The sequence below is a fragment of the Electrophorus electricus genome, chromosome 5, assembly GCF_013358815.1.
Source record: "Electrophorus electricus isolate fEleEle1 chromosome 5, fEleEle1.pri, whole genome shotgun sequence".
Classification (NCBI taxonomy): domain Eukaryota; kingdom Metazoa; phylum Chordata; class Actinopteri; order Gymnotiformes; family Gymnotidae; genus Electrophorus; species Electrophorus electricus.
This window is the reverse complement of record NC_049539.1, coordinates 21370604-21386256: the sequence shown is the minus strand read 5'-3', so window position 1 is coordinate 21386256 and position 15653 is coordinate 21370604. Positions and strand designations below refer to the sequence as shown.

The 15653-nt window shown below is 41.6% G+C and overlaps 2 protein-coding genes across 3 annotated transcripts in view; both read left to right on the top strand.

Annotated features, from left to right (window-relative positions):
- The window catches only part of LOC118241374, a 328035-nt gene that overhangs the window by 210022 nt on the left and 102360 nt on the right, over window positions 1-15653 (top strand). The window lies entirely within an intron of this gene.
- Window positions 1-15653, top strand: part of LOC118241458 (NLR family CARD domain-containing protein 3-like) — a 33460-nt gene that overhangs the window by 6930 nt on the left and 10877 nt on the right. Inside the window, 5 exon segments of the mRNA XM_035526485.1 lie at window positions 2284-2352; window positions 2354-2452; window positions 8779-8797; window positions 8800-8963; window positions 9677-9850. Of these exon segments, the coding sequence (XP_035382378.1) occupies window positions 2284-2352; window positions 2354-2452; window positions 8779-8797; window positions 8800-8963; window positions 9677-9850 (525 nt within the window).

Genomic DNA, 15653 nt, shown 5'->3' with positions numbered 1-15653 from the left:
TTTCATTTAGAGATGAACAGTGGGTGTAGCACTGCATGTGCTTGACTCAAAAGGTCTTCTATGAAAAATGAAACGGAAAGTGAGAGAGAACATTAGAGAGAGAAGGATAGAGAGATCCTACATTAAAGCACATGTAGGTGATTGAAGGCTCCATAAAGTTGTGGAACATTAGAATGTAGTAACACTGTCCAGTGATTCATTAGTCTAAATGTATTAATGATGGTTAAATGATATTTGATGTCATGGGTAGTTGTGTGTCTGTCAGTTGAGAATGGTCTTACATTTAAAACAGTGGCCAACAGTGTTTGTTTATAGTTCACACTCTTAGTTATACAAGCAGAGAAAATGTGCTGCAGTGTAACATACAGAAGTGTTCAAGTACGAACTATCAGTGTGTACATGCGCACACGCACACACACACACACACACACACACACACACACACACACACACACACACACATGCATGCACACACACCACACAGTGTAACATACAAAAGGGTTCAAATATGAACTATCAGTTCAGCTTTCTGACCAACATTACAGTTCAACCACTACTGACCAATACAGAGAAAAGTGTACAAGGATGAGCATGACCAATGTGTACACACAAACACACACACTATATATATTTCACACTGATGGCAGTTTTCAAACTTTATCACAGGTTTTCTTTAGAGCAGATGATGATGATTGGGCACATTTTAAAGGTGTAGGTGTTAATATGACTACATCTGAAACACTATGTAAAGGTGTAGGTCTTAATATGACTTCATCTGAAACATTTTCATTGTTTAAATATTTTACCAAAGCAATTTGTCATAATCTAGTTGTAAATAAGTTTTAGGCGTAAACTAATAAACTAACATCATTAACAGCAACTGATTCCAGTACTACACCTTCAGCTCTGTGTGTACTTGACTTTTAATTAGAAGGTTGCTGGTTCAAGCCCTGCCACTGCTAGGCCCTTGAGCAAGTTCACAGCTCTGTGCGATCAGTGTAACATGCAGTGAGTCTCCCAGAAGCTAATGCTGTTACTACTGTCACTCACCTAAAACTGTAACAGGTTACTGCTGTTGCTCACATACAGTGGCAACAATATCTCAGACCACTAGTGAAAATGATTGTTTTGCATTTCTCTCAAGTTTAGTACAATGCTTTTCTTTACAAATCATATGATAAGCATAATTTGAGTGAACAGTTGAGAGTTTTTTCTTGAATTTCAGAAAGTTTTAGTATTTGGCTCTACTCAAATGCATGTAAGCACAGTAGTGAAACTGACCGTATCAGTTCTTTTGTACAAAAAGTCAGATGTCCTTGAGTCCTCACACAAGCAGTGCAGGAGAAGTGAGTCAGTTCTGATCCAACTGAAACATGTGAACCATCCTCTTCTCCCCAGTATTTTACTGCACACATACAGTCCATGAAGGACAAACTCCAGGGACACATTTCATGTCAACAGCAGACATGAGAGAGTTGCCTCACACACACTTAACTGACTGATGGGGTCTGCCTCACACACACCTGACTGACTGATGGGGATCCTGACTCAGCTATTAAGCCTCCAGGATTCTCGGTGCACCACACAGACAGAACTCAGGACCTCACTGGGAAAAGCAAAGGCAGAGGAGACTGTTTCATGATCAGTGACTCAGTGTGAGCAAAGGAATGTAAACACTAGTAAAAGATTCTGCTCTCTGCATTCTGTCCATTCCTCCATAATCAATACTGCAGTGTTCATCCCACCATCATTACTACTGCAGTGTTCATACACTAATATTCACTACTGCAAGGGTCATTCCTCTATAATCAATACTGCAATGTTCATTGCTCCAGTCACTACTACAGTGACTATTCCTCCATAATCACTACTCTGCGTGTCTTCCAACAATATTTTCTGTTTGTATATTAGTATATTTGTGAAACCCTGAATGAGATCCATGTTGTTCTGTTTCCTGTTATGGTGTTAGGGGTGGGATATTTTGATATTTGGACTCTGATTATGGTAACTGCCATTCACTGACTTATGAACCAACCATCCATTATTTGGTCACCTGTCATAGGTTTCTAATGAATGTTATTTGTCATGTCTTTGTCCATTTTGTCTTTGATGAAGACAGTAGTGTTGAAATGTTGCTGTGTTTGTAAAATTAAAAGGCTGAAAATGTATCAGTGTGTTCGAGACCTTTCAAGCTCTTCTTTACATTTTTAGTAGCAGTTCAGATATTTTAATTCCTCATCCTCTGACTGAACTACATTATTTACTGTATTTACTCATTTACAGACTATCTGGCTGTGGTCTCACAGAAGAGTCTTGCAAATCCCTCACATCAGTTCTACAAACAGAAAACTCACAGAGAGCTGGAGATGAATAATAATGATCTGCAGAATTCAGGAGTGGAGCAGCTCTGTGCTGGACTGAAGAGTTCATACTGTAAACTGGAGATTCTCAGGTGAGTTTCTGTGACTATTTTTGAATGTAAATAAAGAGCCATTTTAAAAAGGTCAATGTCAACTTCCTTATAGTACAGTATTAAACAAACATTGCCAGGCAAGGCAATGCAAGGAAATTTACACTTTAATATTATATTATAAAGCTCTCTTCTTTAAATATTTCTAAATATAGTTTTCTGTTGAAACCTCACTGCATTTCATTAAATGACCACACTGTGGAGACAAAGAGTTACATTTGTGATGCATGGGCAGCTATTCAAGTCTAGAAGAGAAATATAACATTGTAAAGAGGAGACACAGATGAGTCCTTGTCCACGTGTACAGGTGTATTTATTACAATGCTGCTTCAACTAGGCGCTTTGGTATTTTGTCCACAAGCTGCATTTTTGGTCACCTGTAGTGCGGAACAATGTTCAGCACTGGACGAGTGTACTTGTGGACTTAATTACAAGAGAGAAAGAAAGACAAAACAAGACACAGTAATCAGTAATCATGAGATTAGTAGGAGAGAAGGAGTGAAGTGTGTGTGTGTGGTGCATAGCATATGTGGTGTTTTGTAATTACATCAGAACTTTAGATCAGATATTTCTGCACCCATAATTCATCATTTGATGCTACATAATTCAGATACACAGAGAATTATAACCACACAGAGAAATATAACTACATGTAGAATTATAACCAAATGTAGAAATATAACCACACATAGAATTATAATCACATGTAGAATTTTTGGAATCTTGAAATACAACCTTTTTCGAGGGGATGAATCAAAGAACTGAAGATACTTGTAAGTGATATAAAATATTAAGTGCTGGACAGAAATGAAACCTTTCTCAGGTAATAATATTTGTTTATGTAACCCACACCCTTGATTTATTGGTGATGATTCATTCAAATTGTAATCTTATGGGTTAATTAATGATTCCCTGACTGACCTCATGTGAATGTCATAATCTGATAAGGAATTAAACAGTATGTAGTTTATTATGCACTATAATAGTGGTTTTACCACTGTATTAACTTGTGTACCCTGAAATTCCTCTGTGCTGTAAGATCATTTTAGTGTGTCACCCCAAGATGTTCACTGGTCCCATCTGTCCCTCCAATAAATATGTTCTGCAGGCCTCAACTGGACATTTTGTGCTAAAATTATTTGCCAGCCAGTAAACCAGAGCTCACACTGTTTAGATCAGGACCAATATGACTACTGTTTGAAATCTTATTTATTCAGTTTTTCACTGAATCTCTGATCGTCATTCATGGATAAAAGCTAACTAGCTAATGTTAGCAAAGAAAATCTAACTGTTGATTTGTTTAGTGTGTTTACTGTTCAGTACAGATATTTAACCAGCTAGCAATCTCAACAATTTGACCAAACCGTCAATACACAAGATTGGAAGTGTTGTCGTTGCGACAATCAAGCTAAAGTCTTTTGGAGAAATGCGGTTGGAGCTTCACGTAGTTGAGCACAGGAGGTTGAGGGTGACGGGAGATTTGATGGGGATGTGATTTATAACATCTGGTGTTCATGAAGTACAGGGGTGTATTAATCAGTCAGGTCCCCTACATCAGTTTAAACACATTCAAACGTGGTTATTAGGTTACAGGTGGTTACTAGGTTACAACCACGGTCAAGTCATCCACGCTTTTAATATCTGATGCGCCTATATTCGCGATTTTACGGTATTTCGCTGCTCACCGCATTCGAACGCTCCCCAAGCAAAAAGAAACAAACGTAAGTATTTTTAAGAGATTTGATGGACATGCCCGTTTACTACATTTAAAAGTACAAAATACAGTTTACTTGATTGAACTAGTTTAATTGCATAATTAGATTAACACAATTGGTAATATATTTACACAGCTTAATAAGCATTGTGGAAACTGCTTTTTCTACATCATGCTTCTCAGAGGTTTATTCTAGATCTTGACTGCCAGCTGAAACAGGGGCAATCACTAGTGAAATGTGGCAAATGTGCAGGGCAGGGGAACTCCAGGGCTGAAATATTCCACTGCCAATTGAGTGGTGGCCCTTGGATATCACCAGATCAAGTTTGAAAAGATTCTACTGCACCAGTTTTTAATAAATCTATATTGAAGTCTTTGTATTTGTAATGATGCTTACATGCCCATTTAATTCAGAGAAAGTATGATTACATATTTTTCTGAATTTTAACATAATGTAAAAACAGTTCCACTACCACATGTGAGTAGGAGCCCTTGACTATTAGCACAGTAAGTTTGGACACATTTCACCGTACAATGTCTTCATAAATCCATATTAAAGTCAAACTACCTTTAGGCGAAATAATGCACTAATTTTGTATAAAGTTCCAAGATGGCGCCGGTGAGGTCGGCTGCCGTCATGACTGCTCCGTCCACACCTGGCACTTTTTTTGCTCTTCCCGCTACCCCTGATTTCTCCGCAGCCCTTCTCTACACACCACGGCGCGTATCATACAGCAGAGACGCCCTTATTTCTCTTAATCTACATAGCACTCACCTCAAACCGTCTGTAACCCCGGACCCAAGATGGCCGACGGAGATCCTGAGGGAAAACAAAAGACGCGGCGCGAGGAAAAGGCCTCGAGGGAAGCGAGCCGGCGTCAGGAACAGGCTGAGGGCTCGGGCACACCGAGCTCCCTTACCTAGCATTCTGCTAGCCAACGTCCAGTCTCTGGATAACAAGCTCGATGACCTCTGGGCCAGGATAAAGTTCCAGAGGGACATTCGGGACTGCAATCTCCTCTGCTTCACCGAGTCATGGCTGAACCCAGCGGTACCAAACCACGCTATCCAGCCGGCTGAGTTCTTCTCGGTTCACCGCATGGACAGGTCGGCAGATTCGGGGAAGTCGAGAGGCGGCGGAGTGTGTGTGATGGTAAACAACAGCTGGTGTAACAATGCCAATGTTGTTACTCTCACCCGCTCCTGCTCACCCAACCTGGAGCTGCTCGCCCTCAAGCTTCGTCCTTTCTACCTTCCCCGGGAGTTCACTTTGGTCATCATGAACACCGTGTACATCCCACCTCAGGCTAACATGGACACTGCACTGTGGGAACTTAATGAGGCTCTCACACAGTTTCAGACACAGCACCGGGACGCTGCACTTATTGTGGTTGGGGATTTCAAGAGCGCTAACCTTAAGCGTGCAGTGCCCAACCTTTACCAGCATGTAACCTTCCCCACCAGGGGAAATAGGACACTAGACCACTGCTACACCCCATACAAGGACAGTTACAAGGCACTAGCTCATTCCCCATTTGGTAAGTCAGACCACGCCGCCATCTTCCTCATACCAAAATATAAACAAAGGCTGAAACGGGAAGCTCCGGTTCAAAGGGAGGTTGCGCGCTGGACAGACCAATCGGTGGCCGCTCTGCAGGACGCTCTGGATGTCGCAGACTGGGACATGTTCCGGCGCAGCACTGATGATGTCAGCGAGTTTACGGAGGCAGTAGTGGGGTTTATTGGGAAACTGGTTGACGACACGATCCCAAGAATCACCATCAAGAAGTTTTCCAACCAGAAGCCCTAGGTGGACAGAACCATCCGCAAGGCTCTGAACCCTCGCACTGCTGCCTATAATGCAGGGATCATCAGCGGGAACATGGACGAGTACAAGTCTGCAGCATACGGAGGCTGGTGAGGGAGGCGAAGCGGCACTACGGGAAGAAACTAGAGACACAGTTCCAGCAGAGTGGCTCTAGATCCCTGTGGCAGGGACTACGGACGATCACGGACAACAGGAGCCCACCCTCCGGACTGATGAGTGCGGATGAGTCTCTGGCTAACGAGCTGAATACATTCTTTGCTCGCTTCGAGGCTACATCTAACAGCACCAATGCTAACGCCGCTAGTGCTAACAGCACTAATGCTAACAGCGCTGGTCCAAATGGCACTATCGGCGCAGCAAATGGCACATGCGCGGGGCCCACCATAGAACATCGCCCTCTCATCATCACGGAGAGTGACGTGAGGAGAGTGTTTAAAAGGGTGAATACCAGGAAGGCGATGGGACCAGATGGTATCTGTGGGAGGGTCCTCAAAGCCTGCCCAGATCAGCTAGCCCCGGTATTCACCGACATCTTCAATCTCTCCCTGACGCTCGGTATCGTCCCGTCCAGCTTCAAGCGGTCCACCATCGTCCCGTCCCGAAGAAACCTCGACCCTCCGACCTCAATGACTACCGCCCTGTCGCCCTCACATCAGTCATGATGAAGTCTCTGACTAGCTTTTCAAAGCACTTCATCACATCTTCACTGCCAGCCTCCATGGACCCACTGCAGTTTGCATACCGCCACAACCGCTCCACTGACGATGCAATTGTACATCTGCTCCACACTACACTGACTCACCTGGACGAAGGGAGGGGAAATTATGTTAAAATGCTATTTGTCGACTACAGTTCAGCATTTAACACCATCATCCCCTCCCTACTCACTACTAAGTTGGGGGATCTAGGACTGTATACATCCCTGTGCGACTGGATCTCCAACTTCCTAACAGACAGAACACAATCAGTACGGGTGGGCAACTGCGCCTCATCCACCCTCAGCACTGGAGCTCCTCAGGGTTGTGTCCTAAGCCCCCTGCTCTACTCACTGTACACCTACGACTGCACAGCCACTTCCAGCTCCACCATCATTGTCAAGTTTGCTAACGACACCGTTGTCATGGGTCTGATCTCGGACAACAATGAGAGGGCCTACCTGTAGGAGATTAAACACCTGGAAAACTGGTGCCCGGAAAATAATCTCCTCCTAAACGTCAGTAAGACAAAGGAGCTGATCGTGGATTGCAGCAAGAAGCAGGAGCGGCACTACCAACCTGTGAGGATCAGTGGAACCACGGTGGAGAGAGTAGATAGTTTCAGGTACCTTGGTGTTCACATCTCGCAGGACCTGTCCTGGTCCCGCCATACCAACTCCCTGGCAAAGAAGGCTCGTCAGCGTCTTTACCACCTCAGATGCCTAAGAGACTTCAGACTGCCCTCCAAAGTACTACGGAACATCTACACCTGCACTATCGAGAGCATCCTCACGGGGAACATCACAGTCTGGTTTGGGAATAACACCAAGCAGGACAGATAAGCACTCCAAAGGGTAGTGCGTTCAGCAGAACGCATCACTCACATGGAACTTCCTGACCTGCAGACCATCTACTACAAGCGGTGCCAGACCAAGGCCAGGAGAATTGTGAAGGACCCCACCCATCCCAACAATAGACTCCTCTCTGTTGAGGTCAGAGAGGCGCTTTCACTCCCTGAAGACCAAGACAGAGAGGCTGAAGAGGAGCTTCTTCCCACAGGCCATTCGGGCCCTGAATCAGGGAAACTGATAAACTGTGAGGACCACCACCACCATGTAACATAACTGTATATATATAACTGTATATATATCTATGTATATATATGTATGTATGTATGTATGTATGTATGTGTGTATGTATATATATATATATATATAATTATTTATTTATATTTTTTTATATTTATATATATATATTCAATTACCTTGTTACACAACAACTGTAGATATGTTATTATATACGAAATGGATCTGTACATTCTGTAGATTGTGTACATATATACACAACCATATACATTGTACATTGTGTATATAATCATAATATACATATATTGTACATACATTAATATATTTTGTACATACATAAAATATATATATTTATCTTGCATATATATATTTCACATATAGAGAATATCTATAGTTCTCTATACACCCCTGTTTTCTTTTCCTCAGTTTGGACAGAGCACTCTCCACCATTTCACTGCGAGTTATACTGTGTATGACTATATATGTGACGAATAAACCAAACTTGAAACTTAAACTGAATTTGGATATCTATTTCTCAGCAATTTTCCATAATGACCTTGGTGTAGTGTACTTTGGCTATCAGCACAGTAAGTTTGGACAAATTTCACTGTATTATTTTTTCATAAACCCCTATTAAAATCATAATACATTTAGGTGAATTCATGTACTCATTTAAAATATGCTGATTTTGGATATCTATTTCTCAGAAATTTCCCATAATGACAAAACAATTCCACTATACTATATACTATGGAGTATGTTGTGATATCTGTTGTATCTACTCTAGGGTATATTGTAATGTCTGTTGTATCTACTGTAGAGTATATTGTAATGTCTGTTGTATCTACTATAGGCTACATTATAATATTTGTTGTATCTACTGTAGACTATATTGTTATGTCTGTTGTATCTGCTGTAGAGTATATTGAAATATTTGTTGTATCTACTGTAGGGTATATTGTAATGTCTGTTGTGTCTACGTGCAGTATAGCTACCTGTAATCTTGGGGGGAAAACACTTGTGAAAATTTGGCATCAGCTTTGCAACTGCCAAACTCCCTCCTGAGGGAACTGGACCTAAGTAACAATGACCTGAACAATTCAGGAGTGGAGCAGTTCTCTGCTGGACTGAAGAGTTCACACTATAAACTGGAGTTACTCAGGAGAGATTTGTTATAGTCAATAAATATTCTTCTTGTATCTAAAAATAAGATGAGCTTTCTAGTGAAATTCACTGGGAATAATAATTTGGCCACATCTTTGTGCTAGAATTCAATTTCTCTACTAATAGAGCAGGAATCACCTTCTTGCTAAAGAAAAGACTCCTAGATTAAAGGACTCTTGTTTATACCTGTTTTAATGGCATATTAAAACATACCCACACATATATAAGTATGCATCGCTTTGGATTCTTAGACTTTATCTCTGCATTGTCACTGGTCCTGTCTCTATATTAAAAATGTCATTAAACAGCTTTCTCTGATTCACAGGTCCAGAAATGTGACAGTGTTATTACTCCTGTTATCACAGCCAGATGTAGAATTCTGCCAAGATTTTACTGGCATCATCTCATACAGTCTGACATGTAACAGTCTTATAAGACCACTGAAATCACAGTGTAAGTCCAGCTTTAGGGTTCTTCTGATGTAGGTTAATAGTGCACTAGAGTTCTGAAGGGCTGAATAAAAATAAGAGATAAAATAAACAGACAGCAACGATCTGGAGAAGAATGAACAAAGCCATCTGCCATGGAGGACGCCATCTTGGAGATGAGAGTGTAGGAACCTCCCACTACAGTTACCAGCCTCTCTAGCTGCCCCATGCAGGCTGGTCTGGAAATGCATCTCACTTTATGTCTCTCTACCTGTTTCCCTCCTTTCTGCAGACTGTCTGGTTGTTTGGTCACAGAGGAAGGCTGTTCTTCTCTGGCTTCAGCTCTGAGGTCAAACCCCCCTCACCTGAAAGAACTGGACCTGATGTACAACCACCCAGGAGAGTCAGGAGTGAAGCTGCTCTCTGCTAGACTGGAGGATCTCCACTGTAGACTGGACACACTCAGGTATGGAACGTTATAGTGTGTGCATGCGTATGTGGGTTTGTTTGTGTGTGCTTATGTGTATATGTGTGTGTGTGTGTATATATGTGTTTCTGTGTTGGTGTCTATGTGTGTTTATGTGCAACTGTGCAAACCATCCTAAAACAATAAAGCTGTTCTAGGTACAGCTGCAATTTAGCGAATCCTGAAAAATGTATTTTCATCTCGATCAGTTCCACTCCTTGGTCCTCTGTGTTTCTTTGCTCCTATAAGGCTTGTCTTGTACATATTTGTTTGTTGGTGGAGTTGTTTGTGTTAACATTGCTTGTTTACACTCACCTGCTGTCAGAGGGTATATGTATTTTTTCTGTCATTTAGGCATCTGATAAAGTGACAAAGGAATTAATCTACAAAACCAGAGTCGATCTACTAACAGGTGGTAGTGTTGTAACACTGACAGTGGTAGAAAAGAGAAATTTTTTAAAACCAGAATTTATTTTTCACGTTACATTCTATATTAAATAAAAAATAAATTTACTTCAGATCTCAAGGCAGAGCTGTCTACTGTATGGCAAATAGTAAATTGTTAATAAATAGTTTTAATTAAGTATTGAACGCAGAACATTCGCATTGGCTGAATGAACCTTTCACTCTTCTGTCATGTCTATCTGCCTAACTATCAGGTGTGTGTGTGTTTGTGTGTTTTTTCTCTCACTCTCTCTCCCTCCCGCTCACACACACACACACACACACACACACACACACACACTCTCACATTCTCTCTCTCTATCTGTCTCTCTCAATGTCACATTCTCTCACTCTCATTCTTGCATGCCGGCCTTCGGTAACACTGCCCTCCACCACCTGCACCTCCCGTTCTCCACCTGTACCTTGTGGCCTCTGGCCCCTGCCCTGCCCCCTGCCCTTCCACCCCACCTGGCTGACTGAGAGAGTACTTGGCCATTTCAGCCAATCCAAGCATCAGGGTCAGCTGTTACAGAGGACAGACGAGTGTCACACAGTACACTGATCTAAGGCCTCTATTCACCCCTACACTGATCTAAGCCCTCTATTCACCCCTACACTGATCTAAGCCGTCTATTCACCAGTACACTGATCTAAGCGCTCTATTCACCAGTACACTGATCTAAGCCCTCTATTCACCCCTACACTGATCTAAGCCCTCTATTCACCCCTACACTGATCTAAGCCCTCTATTCACCCCTGTATACACTGATCTAAGCCCTCTATTCACCCCTCTATACACTAATCTAAGCCCTCTATTCACCCCTACACTGATCTAAGCCCTCTATTCACCCCTACACTGATCTAAGCTCTCTATTTTCCAGTGTACTGTAATGATACATTGCAGACTGCCCTGACTGTCTCTGTCCCAAATGCAGAGCTCCAGTGTGAGATCTGTCATCAACTCCACTAGCCAGTAGTCTGGCAGGAATTATCCACAAAGCATCAGCTATTATGGATCTCTGTATGGACCTCCGTTCTCAAATGAGGACCATGGCAAGACTTTAAGGCCCATGCAGTCAAGACCACATCTTGTTTTATTAATGGACTAAACAAGGTGCAGTTTGTTTGAGTCGAAACATCTGGTTTATGAAGCTCATGTGATACACCCATCATCTTTAACCCAAACTGGATCAACTGCACCAGTCGTTGAAGCTATGGTGGCATTCACGACAAATAAACAAAGAAGGATATACGACTGGAGGAGAGCGGCTCAAAGTGGTGTGTGTTTTACTGCATGCGGTGAGCTAGGAGGGTGGTGGATGTTGTATAAAGGCTTTTCGCCAGATACTTATGACACAAGAGTATGTGTCCCTGAACTATTTCCCTAAGGAGAGAGCATGAGGGGAAGACAAGAAAGAAAAGAGCCTGAGATTTGGAGAAACATGTTTACCCTCAGCACATCTTTGTCTGGCTTCCATGAACAAAGTTGAAGCTCTCAGATGAATACAATCTTCTGAAAGGCACAAACAGGGATTGAAACTGTGGGCTTTGGTTTACAAAACTAACACCTTGCCACTTGGCCATCATGCCTTAGAAGCAAGTCATGAACTGGTCTTTAACAATGCATGAGTTTGCACCTTAAGTCTTGACAGTAGAAAAGCCTTGAAAGGGTTGGAAGTTACTAAAATATTGACAGCCTTCTGACTCATGAGTAACTGTCATTGGAAGCTGATCATGCACTATCGATAGCATCAGCTTAAAGCACAGCTGTATATGCTTCCAAAATGAACCCCTTCTAGAGGGGATATATCTAAATTCTAAAGCACATGTAGTTGTTCTAAAGATCAGTCAACTAGGCTGGAGGTGCTGAGTATGGAACCAAGGACCTCTGACATGCAAAGTATGCACTCTAGCACTGAGCTACACTCCCGCCACTCTCAAACTTTGAGGTAACAATGCTAAAAAGAATATCTGCAACTGTTTGTCATCTAATCTGCAGGAGTCAAATGTGTAGCAGAAACGTTGTGTTGGGTGCCTGAGGACTGTTCAATTTCTCAATCAACATTTTGGTGTAGTCAACTAGGATCACGTCCATGTTACCTCAAAAAGAAACACCTGGGTTACCTCTGGCACATGGGGTTGTAAATAGTCTACCATAAATTACCTCAAATGGTGACAATTTGGTGGTGGCACTGGGCATCATTCTGATCTCACAACACTGCTGACCACCTTGTGGTCAGATTCAGAGGTTGTGTCTTGACCCTTGACCTTTACAATAGCCAGCCGAGCTGGTAGTGTACATGCAGACAAACGTGCAGAGACTAGTCCTGGATTAGATATGAGTTTACCGTCTGAGCTGCGGAACCTCCTGGAGTGCCAAATCTTACCCAAGTCATGAACAACCCCAAACGCATAACAGGAATCAGTGTATATGGTGACAAACTGATCCTGGAATAGATGGCAGGCCCTGGTCAATGCCATTAGTTCAGCTGCTTGAGAAGACCTGTAAAGGAGAGAGTGAGCCTCCCAAATGAGGTTACGCAGAAATCAGACAGAATAACCACAGACAATTTCAGAGTCAGACGGTTTAAAACATGAGCCATCTACAAAAATGTGATAGCCGCCTTCCAGCAGCGTGCTAGAAAGTTCAGAACGCATGCTAGAGGACTCATGGATAACCTCCATGCAGTCATGGGGCACAGAGTCAGCAGAATGATTTAGCGATGTCAAAAATGATTGTAACAGACTAGCAGGTGAGCGCAGGGTCATGTGTGATTTAATGGTTAAGTTCCGAGTGGCACAGAGGATGGCCTCAAGGCCTGAACGTTGCTGTGCTGTCATGTGCTGTGTTTGAATGTTATTCAGAATAGTAATAACTTGATGTGAAGTGTGAAGAACCATTGGATGAGAGAGTGCCAATTTCTCTACGTCAGTGACCAGCAGGGCAGAGGCAGCCACGGCGCGTAAGCAGGCCGGCATGCCTTGAACGACCGAATCAAAAGGTTTGGAAAGGTAGGCCACAGGGCGATAACTGCCACCGTGCTCCTGGGCCAGGACACCCATGGCTGTGGAGCCGTTTTCAGAAACGTAAAGGTGGAAGGTCAGATTATAATTTGGTAGGCCAAGTGCTAGAGCAGAGCACAAGGCCAATTTCAGATTCCTGAATGAGTGATACATGGGTTGAGTCCAGACCAATGTATCAGGACAGTTTTTTCCACAGCCATTCCTGAGGACTTTATCATGAAACTCAACATGGGTTGTTTTGTGTTGGGCGGAGGGATGTCACGTATGATTCCCCACGCTCATTAGAGAAAGGTACTGTAAGTATTTGAGATTAAATATTGATCTTATAATTTTGTTTCTGGAGTTTAAGTTTAATGTTTATCTTGCCAGGGAAGTTTGTTTATTTTAACTAAGTAGGTAAAACAAAGTAGATCAAGAGAAAAATTAACTTACCTGTGATTATTTTTGTGGCGAAGCTTCCACGTTGTTTTGGAGTGAAAAGAAACTGTAGCCTGTGTTGAAGGGGACTTTTATGGGGAATTTTCCTTCCCAAAGAAAGGAAGTGATGTCACATAATTTCCTGTGGTGATGTTTCCTTATATATGTTTCTAAGGGAAAATTCACTAGAGTTGTGTTTTGAAGTTGATTGATGTTGGAGAATTTATGATTGCTGGATTTTTTCCCCTTGAACTTGTAAATACTGCATTTTCCTTTTTTTGAATATTTTTGTTTGTTTTTTATTGGATATGGCTTTTTGTTTGCACTGGACTACTGAGAGCCAATAAATACCTTTTCTTTTGTATCCACTAGGAGTGTATCCGTGTGTCTTTACTAGTGGACCATTGCAATGATATTTCCATATGTGCAGGATTAAAATACTCTACAAATAAATGCTCTTAAAATAGTCCATAAATAAATATTCTTAAATACTCCACAAATAAGTACTCTTTAAATACTGTACAAACAAATAATCTTAAAATACTCCACAAATAAATGAGTCCAGTCTATGTTTGAAGAAAGCAAGAGTGTTAGTTGGTCCCTGCATCTGGGAGACAGGTCAGAGAAGAGGGAATGGAGAGGGCATGAAGCATTTAAGGCTCACACTTTATAATAACGATAGTTTATAGAGCATTTATATGCTTGTAATTCATAATGAACTAATCATGAACTAATGAGTTAGTGTTATTCATCATGAATTAATATATTAGTAATCATTTATAAGATGTATCTAAGCTCTCACTTCATAATTATCTGATCATGAACAGATCAGGAAGTCAGATGTTATGCTTAATTGGGTTTTTAAGCGCTATTCTTTATTAGATAATGAATTGTGCCATTGCATACGTGCAGGAACAATGGAACTGCATTTAGTTAAAGTAAATGTTCAGAATGTTGTTAGGTTACTGTGTGTAGGGTTTGGAGTTGGGGCTCCAGGGGCTTTAGGTGGCAGGTCGTTTTTCCTAGAATAACAAGTGATGTTTCCTTACCTCTTGCCTTCTTTTAACATGTTTTACAATAAACCCTCTGTGTGGGCATTGTCTTTGAGGACATGTCCTGCTGTAATATTCACAGTCTAGATGTCTTTGAGGCATCTTGGGACTGTACATGTCCTGCTGTAATATTCACAGTCTACAGGTTTTCTTGCCTACACTTTATAAGATATAAGAATGCCCTGGTAACTCTGTCTGCTCGAGTAAAACTTTGCTGTAGCCATAACCAGTTGCTGTCATGTCACGAGCCTTACAATGGTGAAACCCAACCTGTACCTAGAACTCACTGAGCTTCAGGTGCAACCTGCTTAACCTCCATCCTTTAAGAGGCCTGGAAGACAAGCATCAAGACTCCTTGTTGTAGCCCTGCAGGTGGTGAAGTTTCTCTGGTTGTCTGAACACCAGAGTCCCTCATTGTCTTCATACGCCGACTGAAGATGCACTTACCTGAACATTAGATTTGCACTTATTAAAACTTATTAAAAAATAAAAAAGTTTTAATTGCATTTATGAAATATGCTATTGTGTTATGCACAACAGTCACTCTGGATAAGAGAGTCTGCTAAACACCTTAAATGTTAATGTAAATATGTATGTTACAATTTCAGAATTAATGGTGACCAATTCAGGAATTCAGAGGATATGCACCATTAGTTAATATATTATTAAAATGACAGCTTTATTAATCCTGGCTCCTAAGAGTCTTTGTGAACCTGTTAAAATAATTAAAAAGTGTAGTCATACAAATTATTTGTTAAACAGTAACAAACAGCAGCTATAGTTTCTAAATTACTTGTCATATAGAAATTATCTGTAGCATTTTACAGCCGCTAAGGTGAAAACTATTCAATATACACGAATATCTA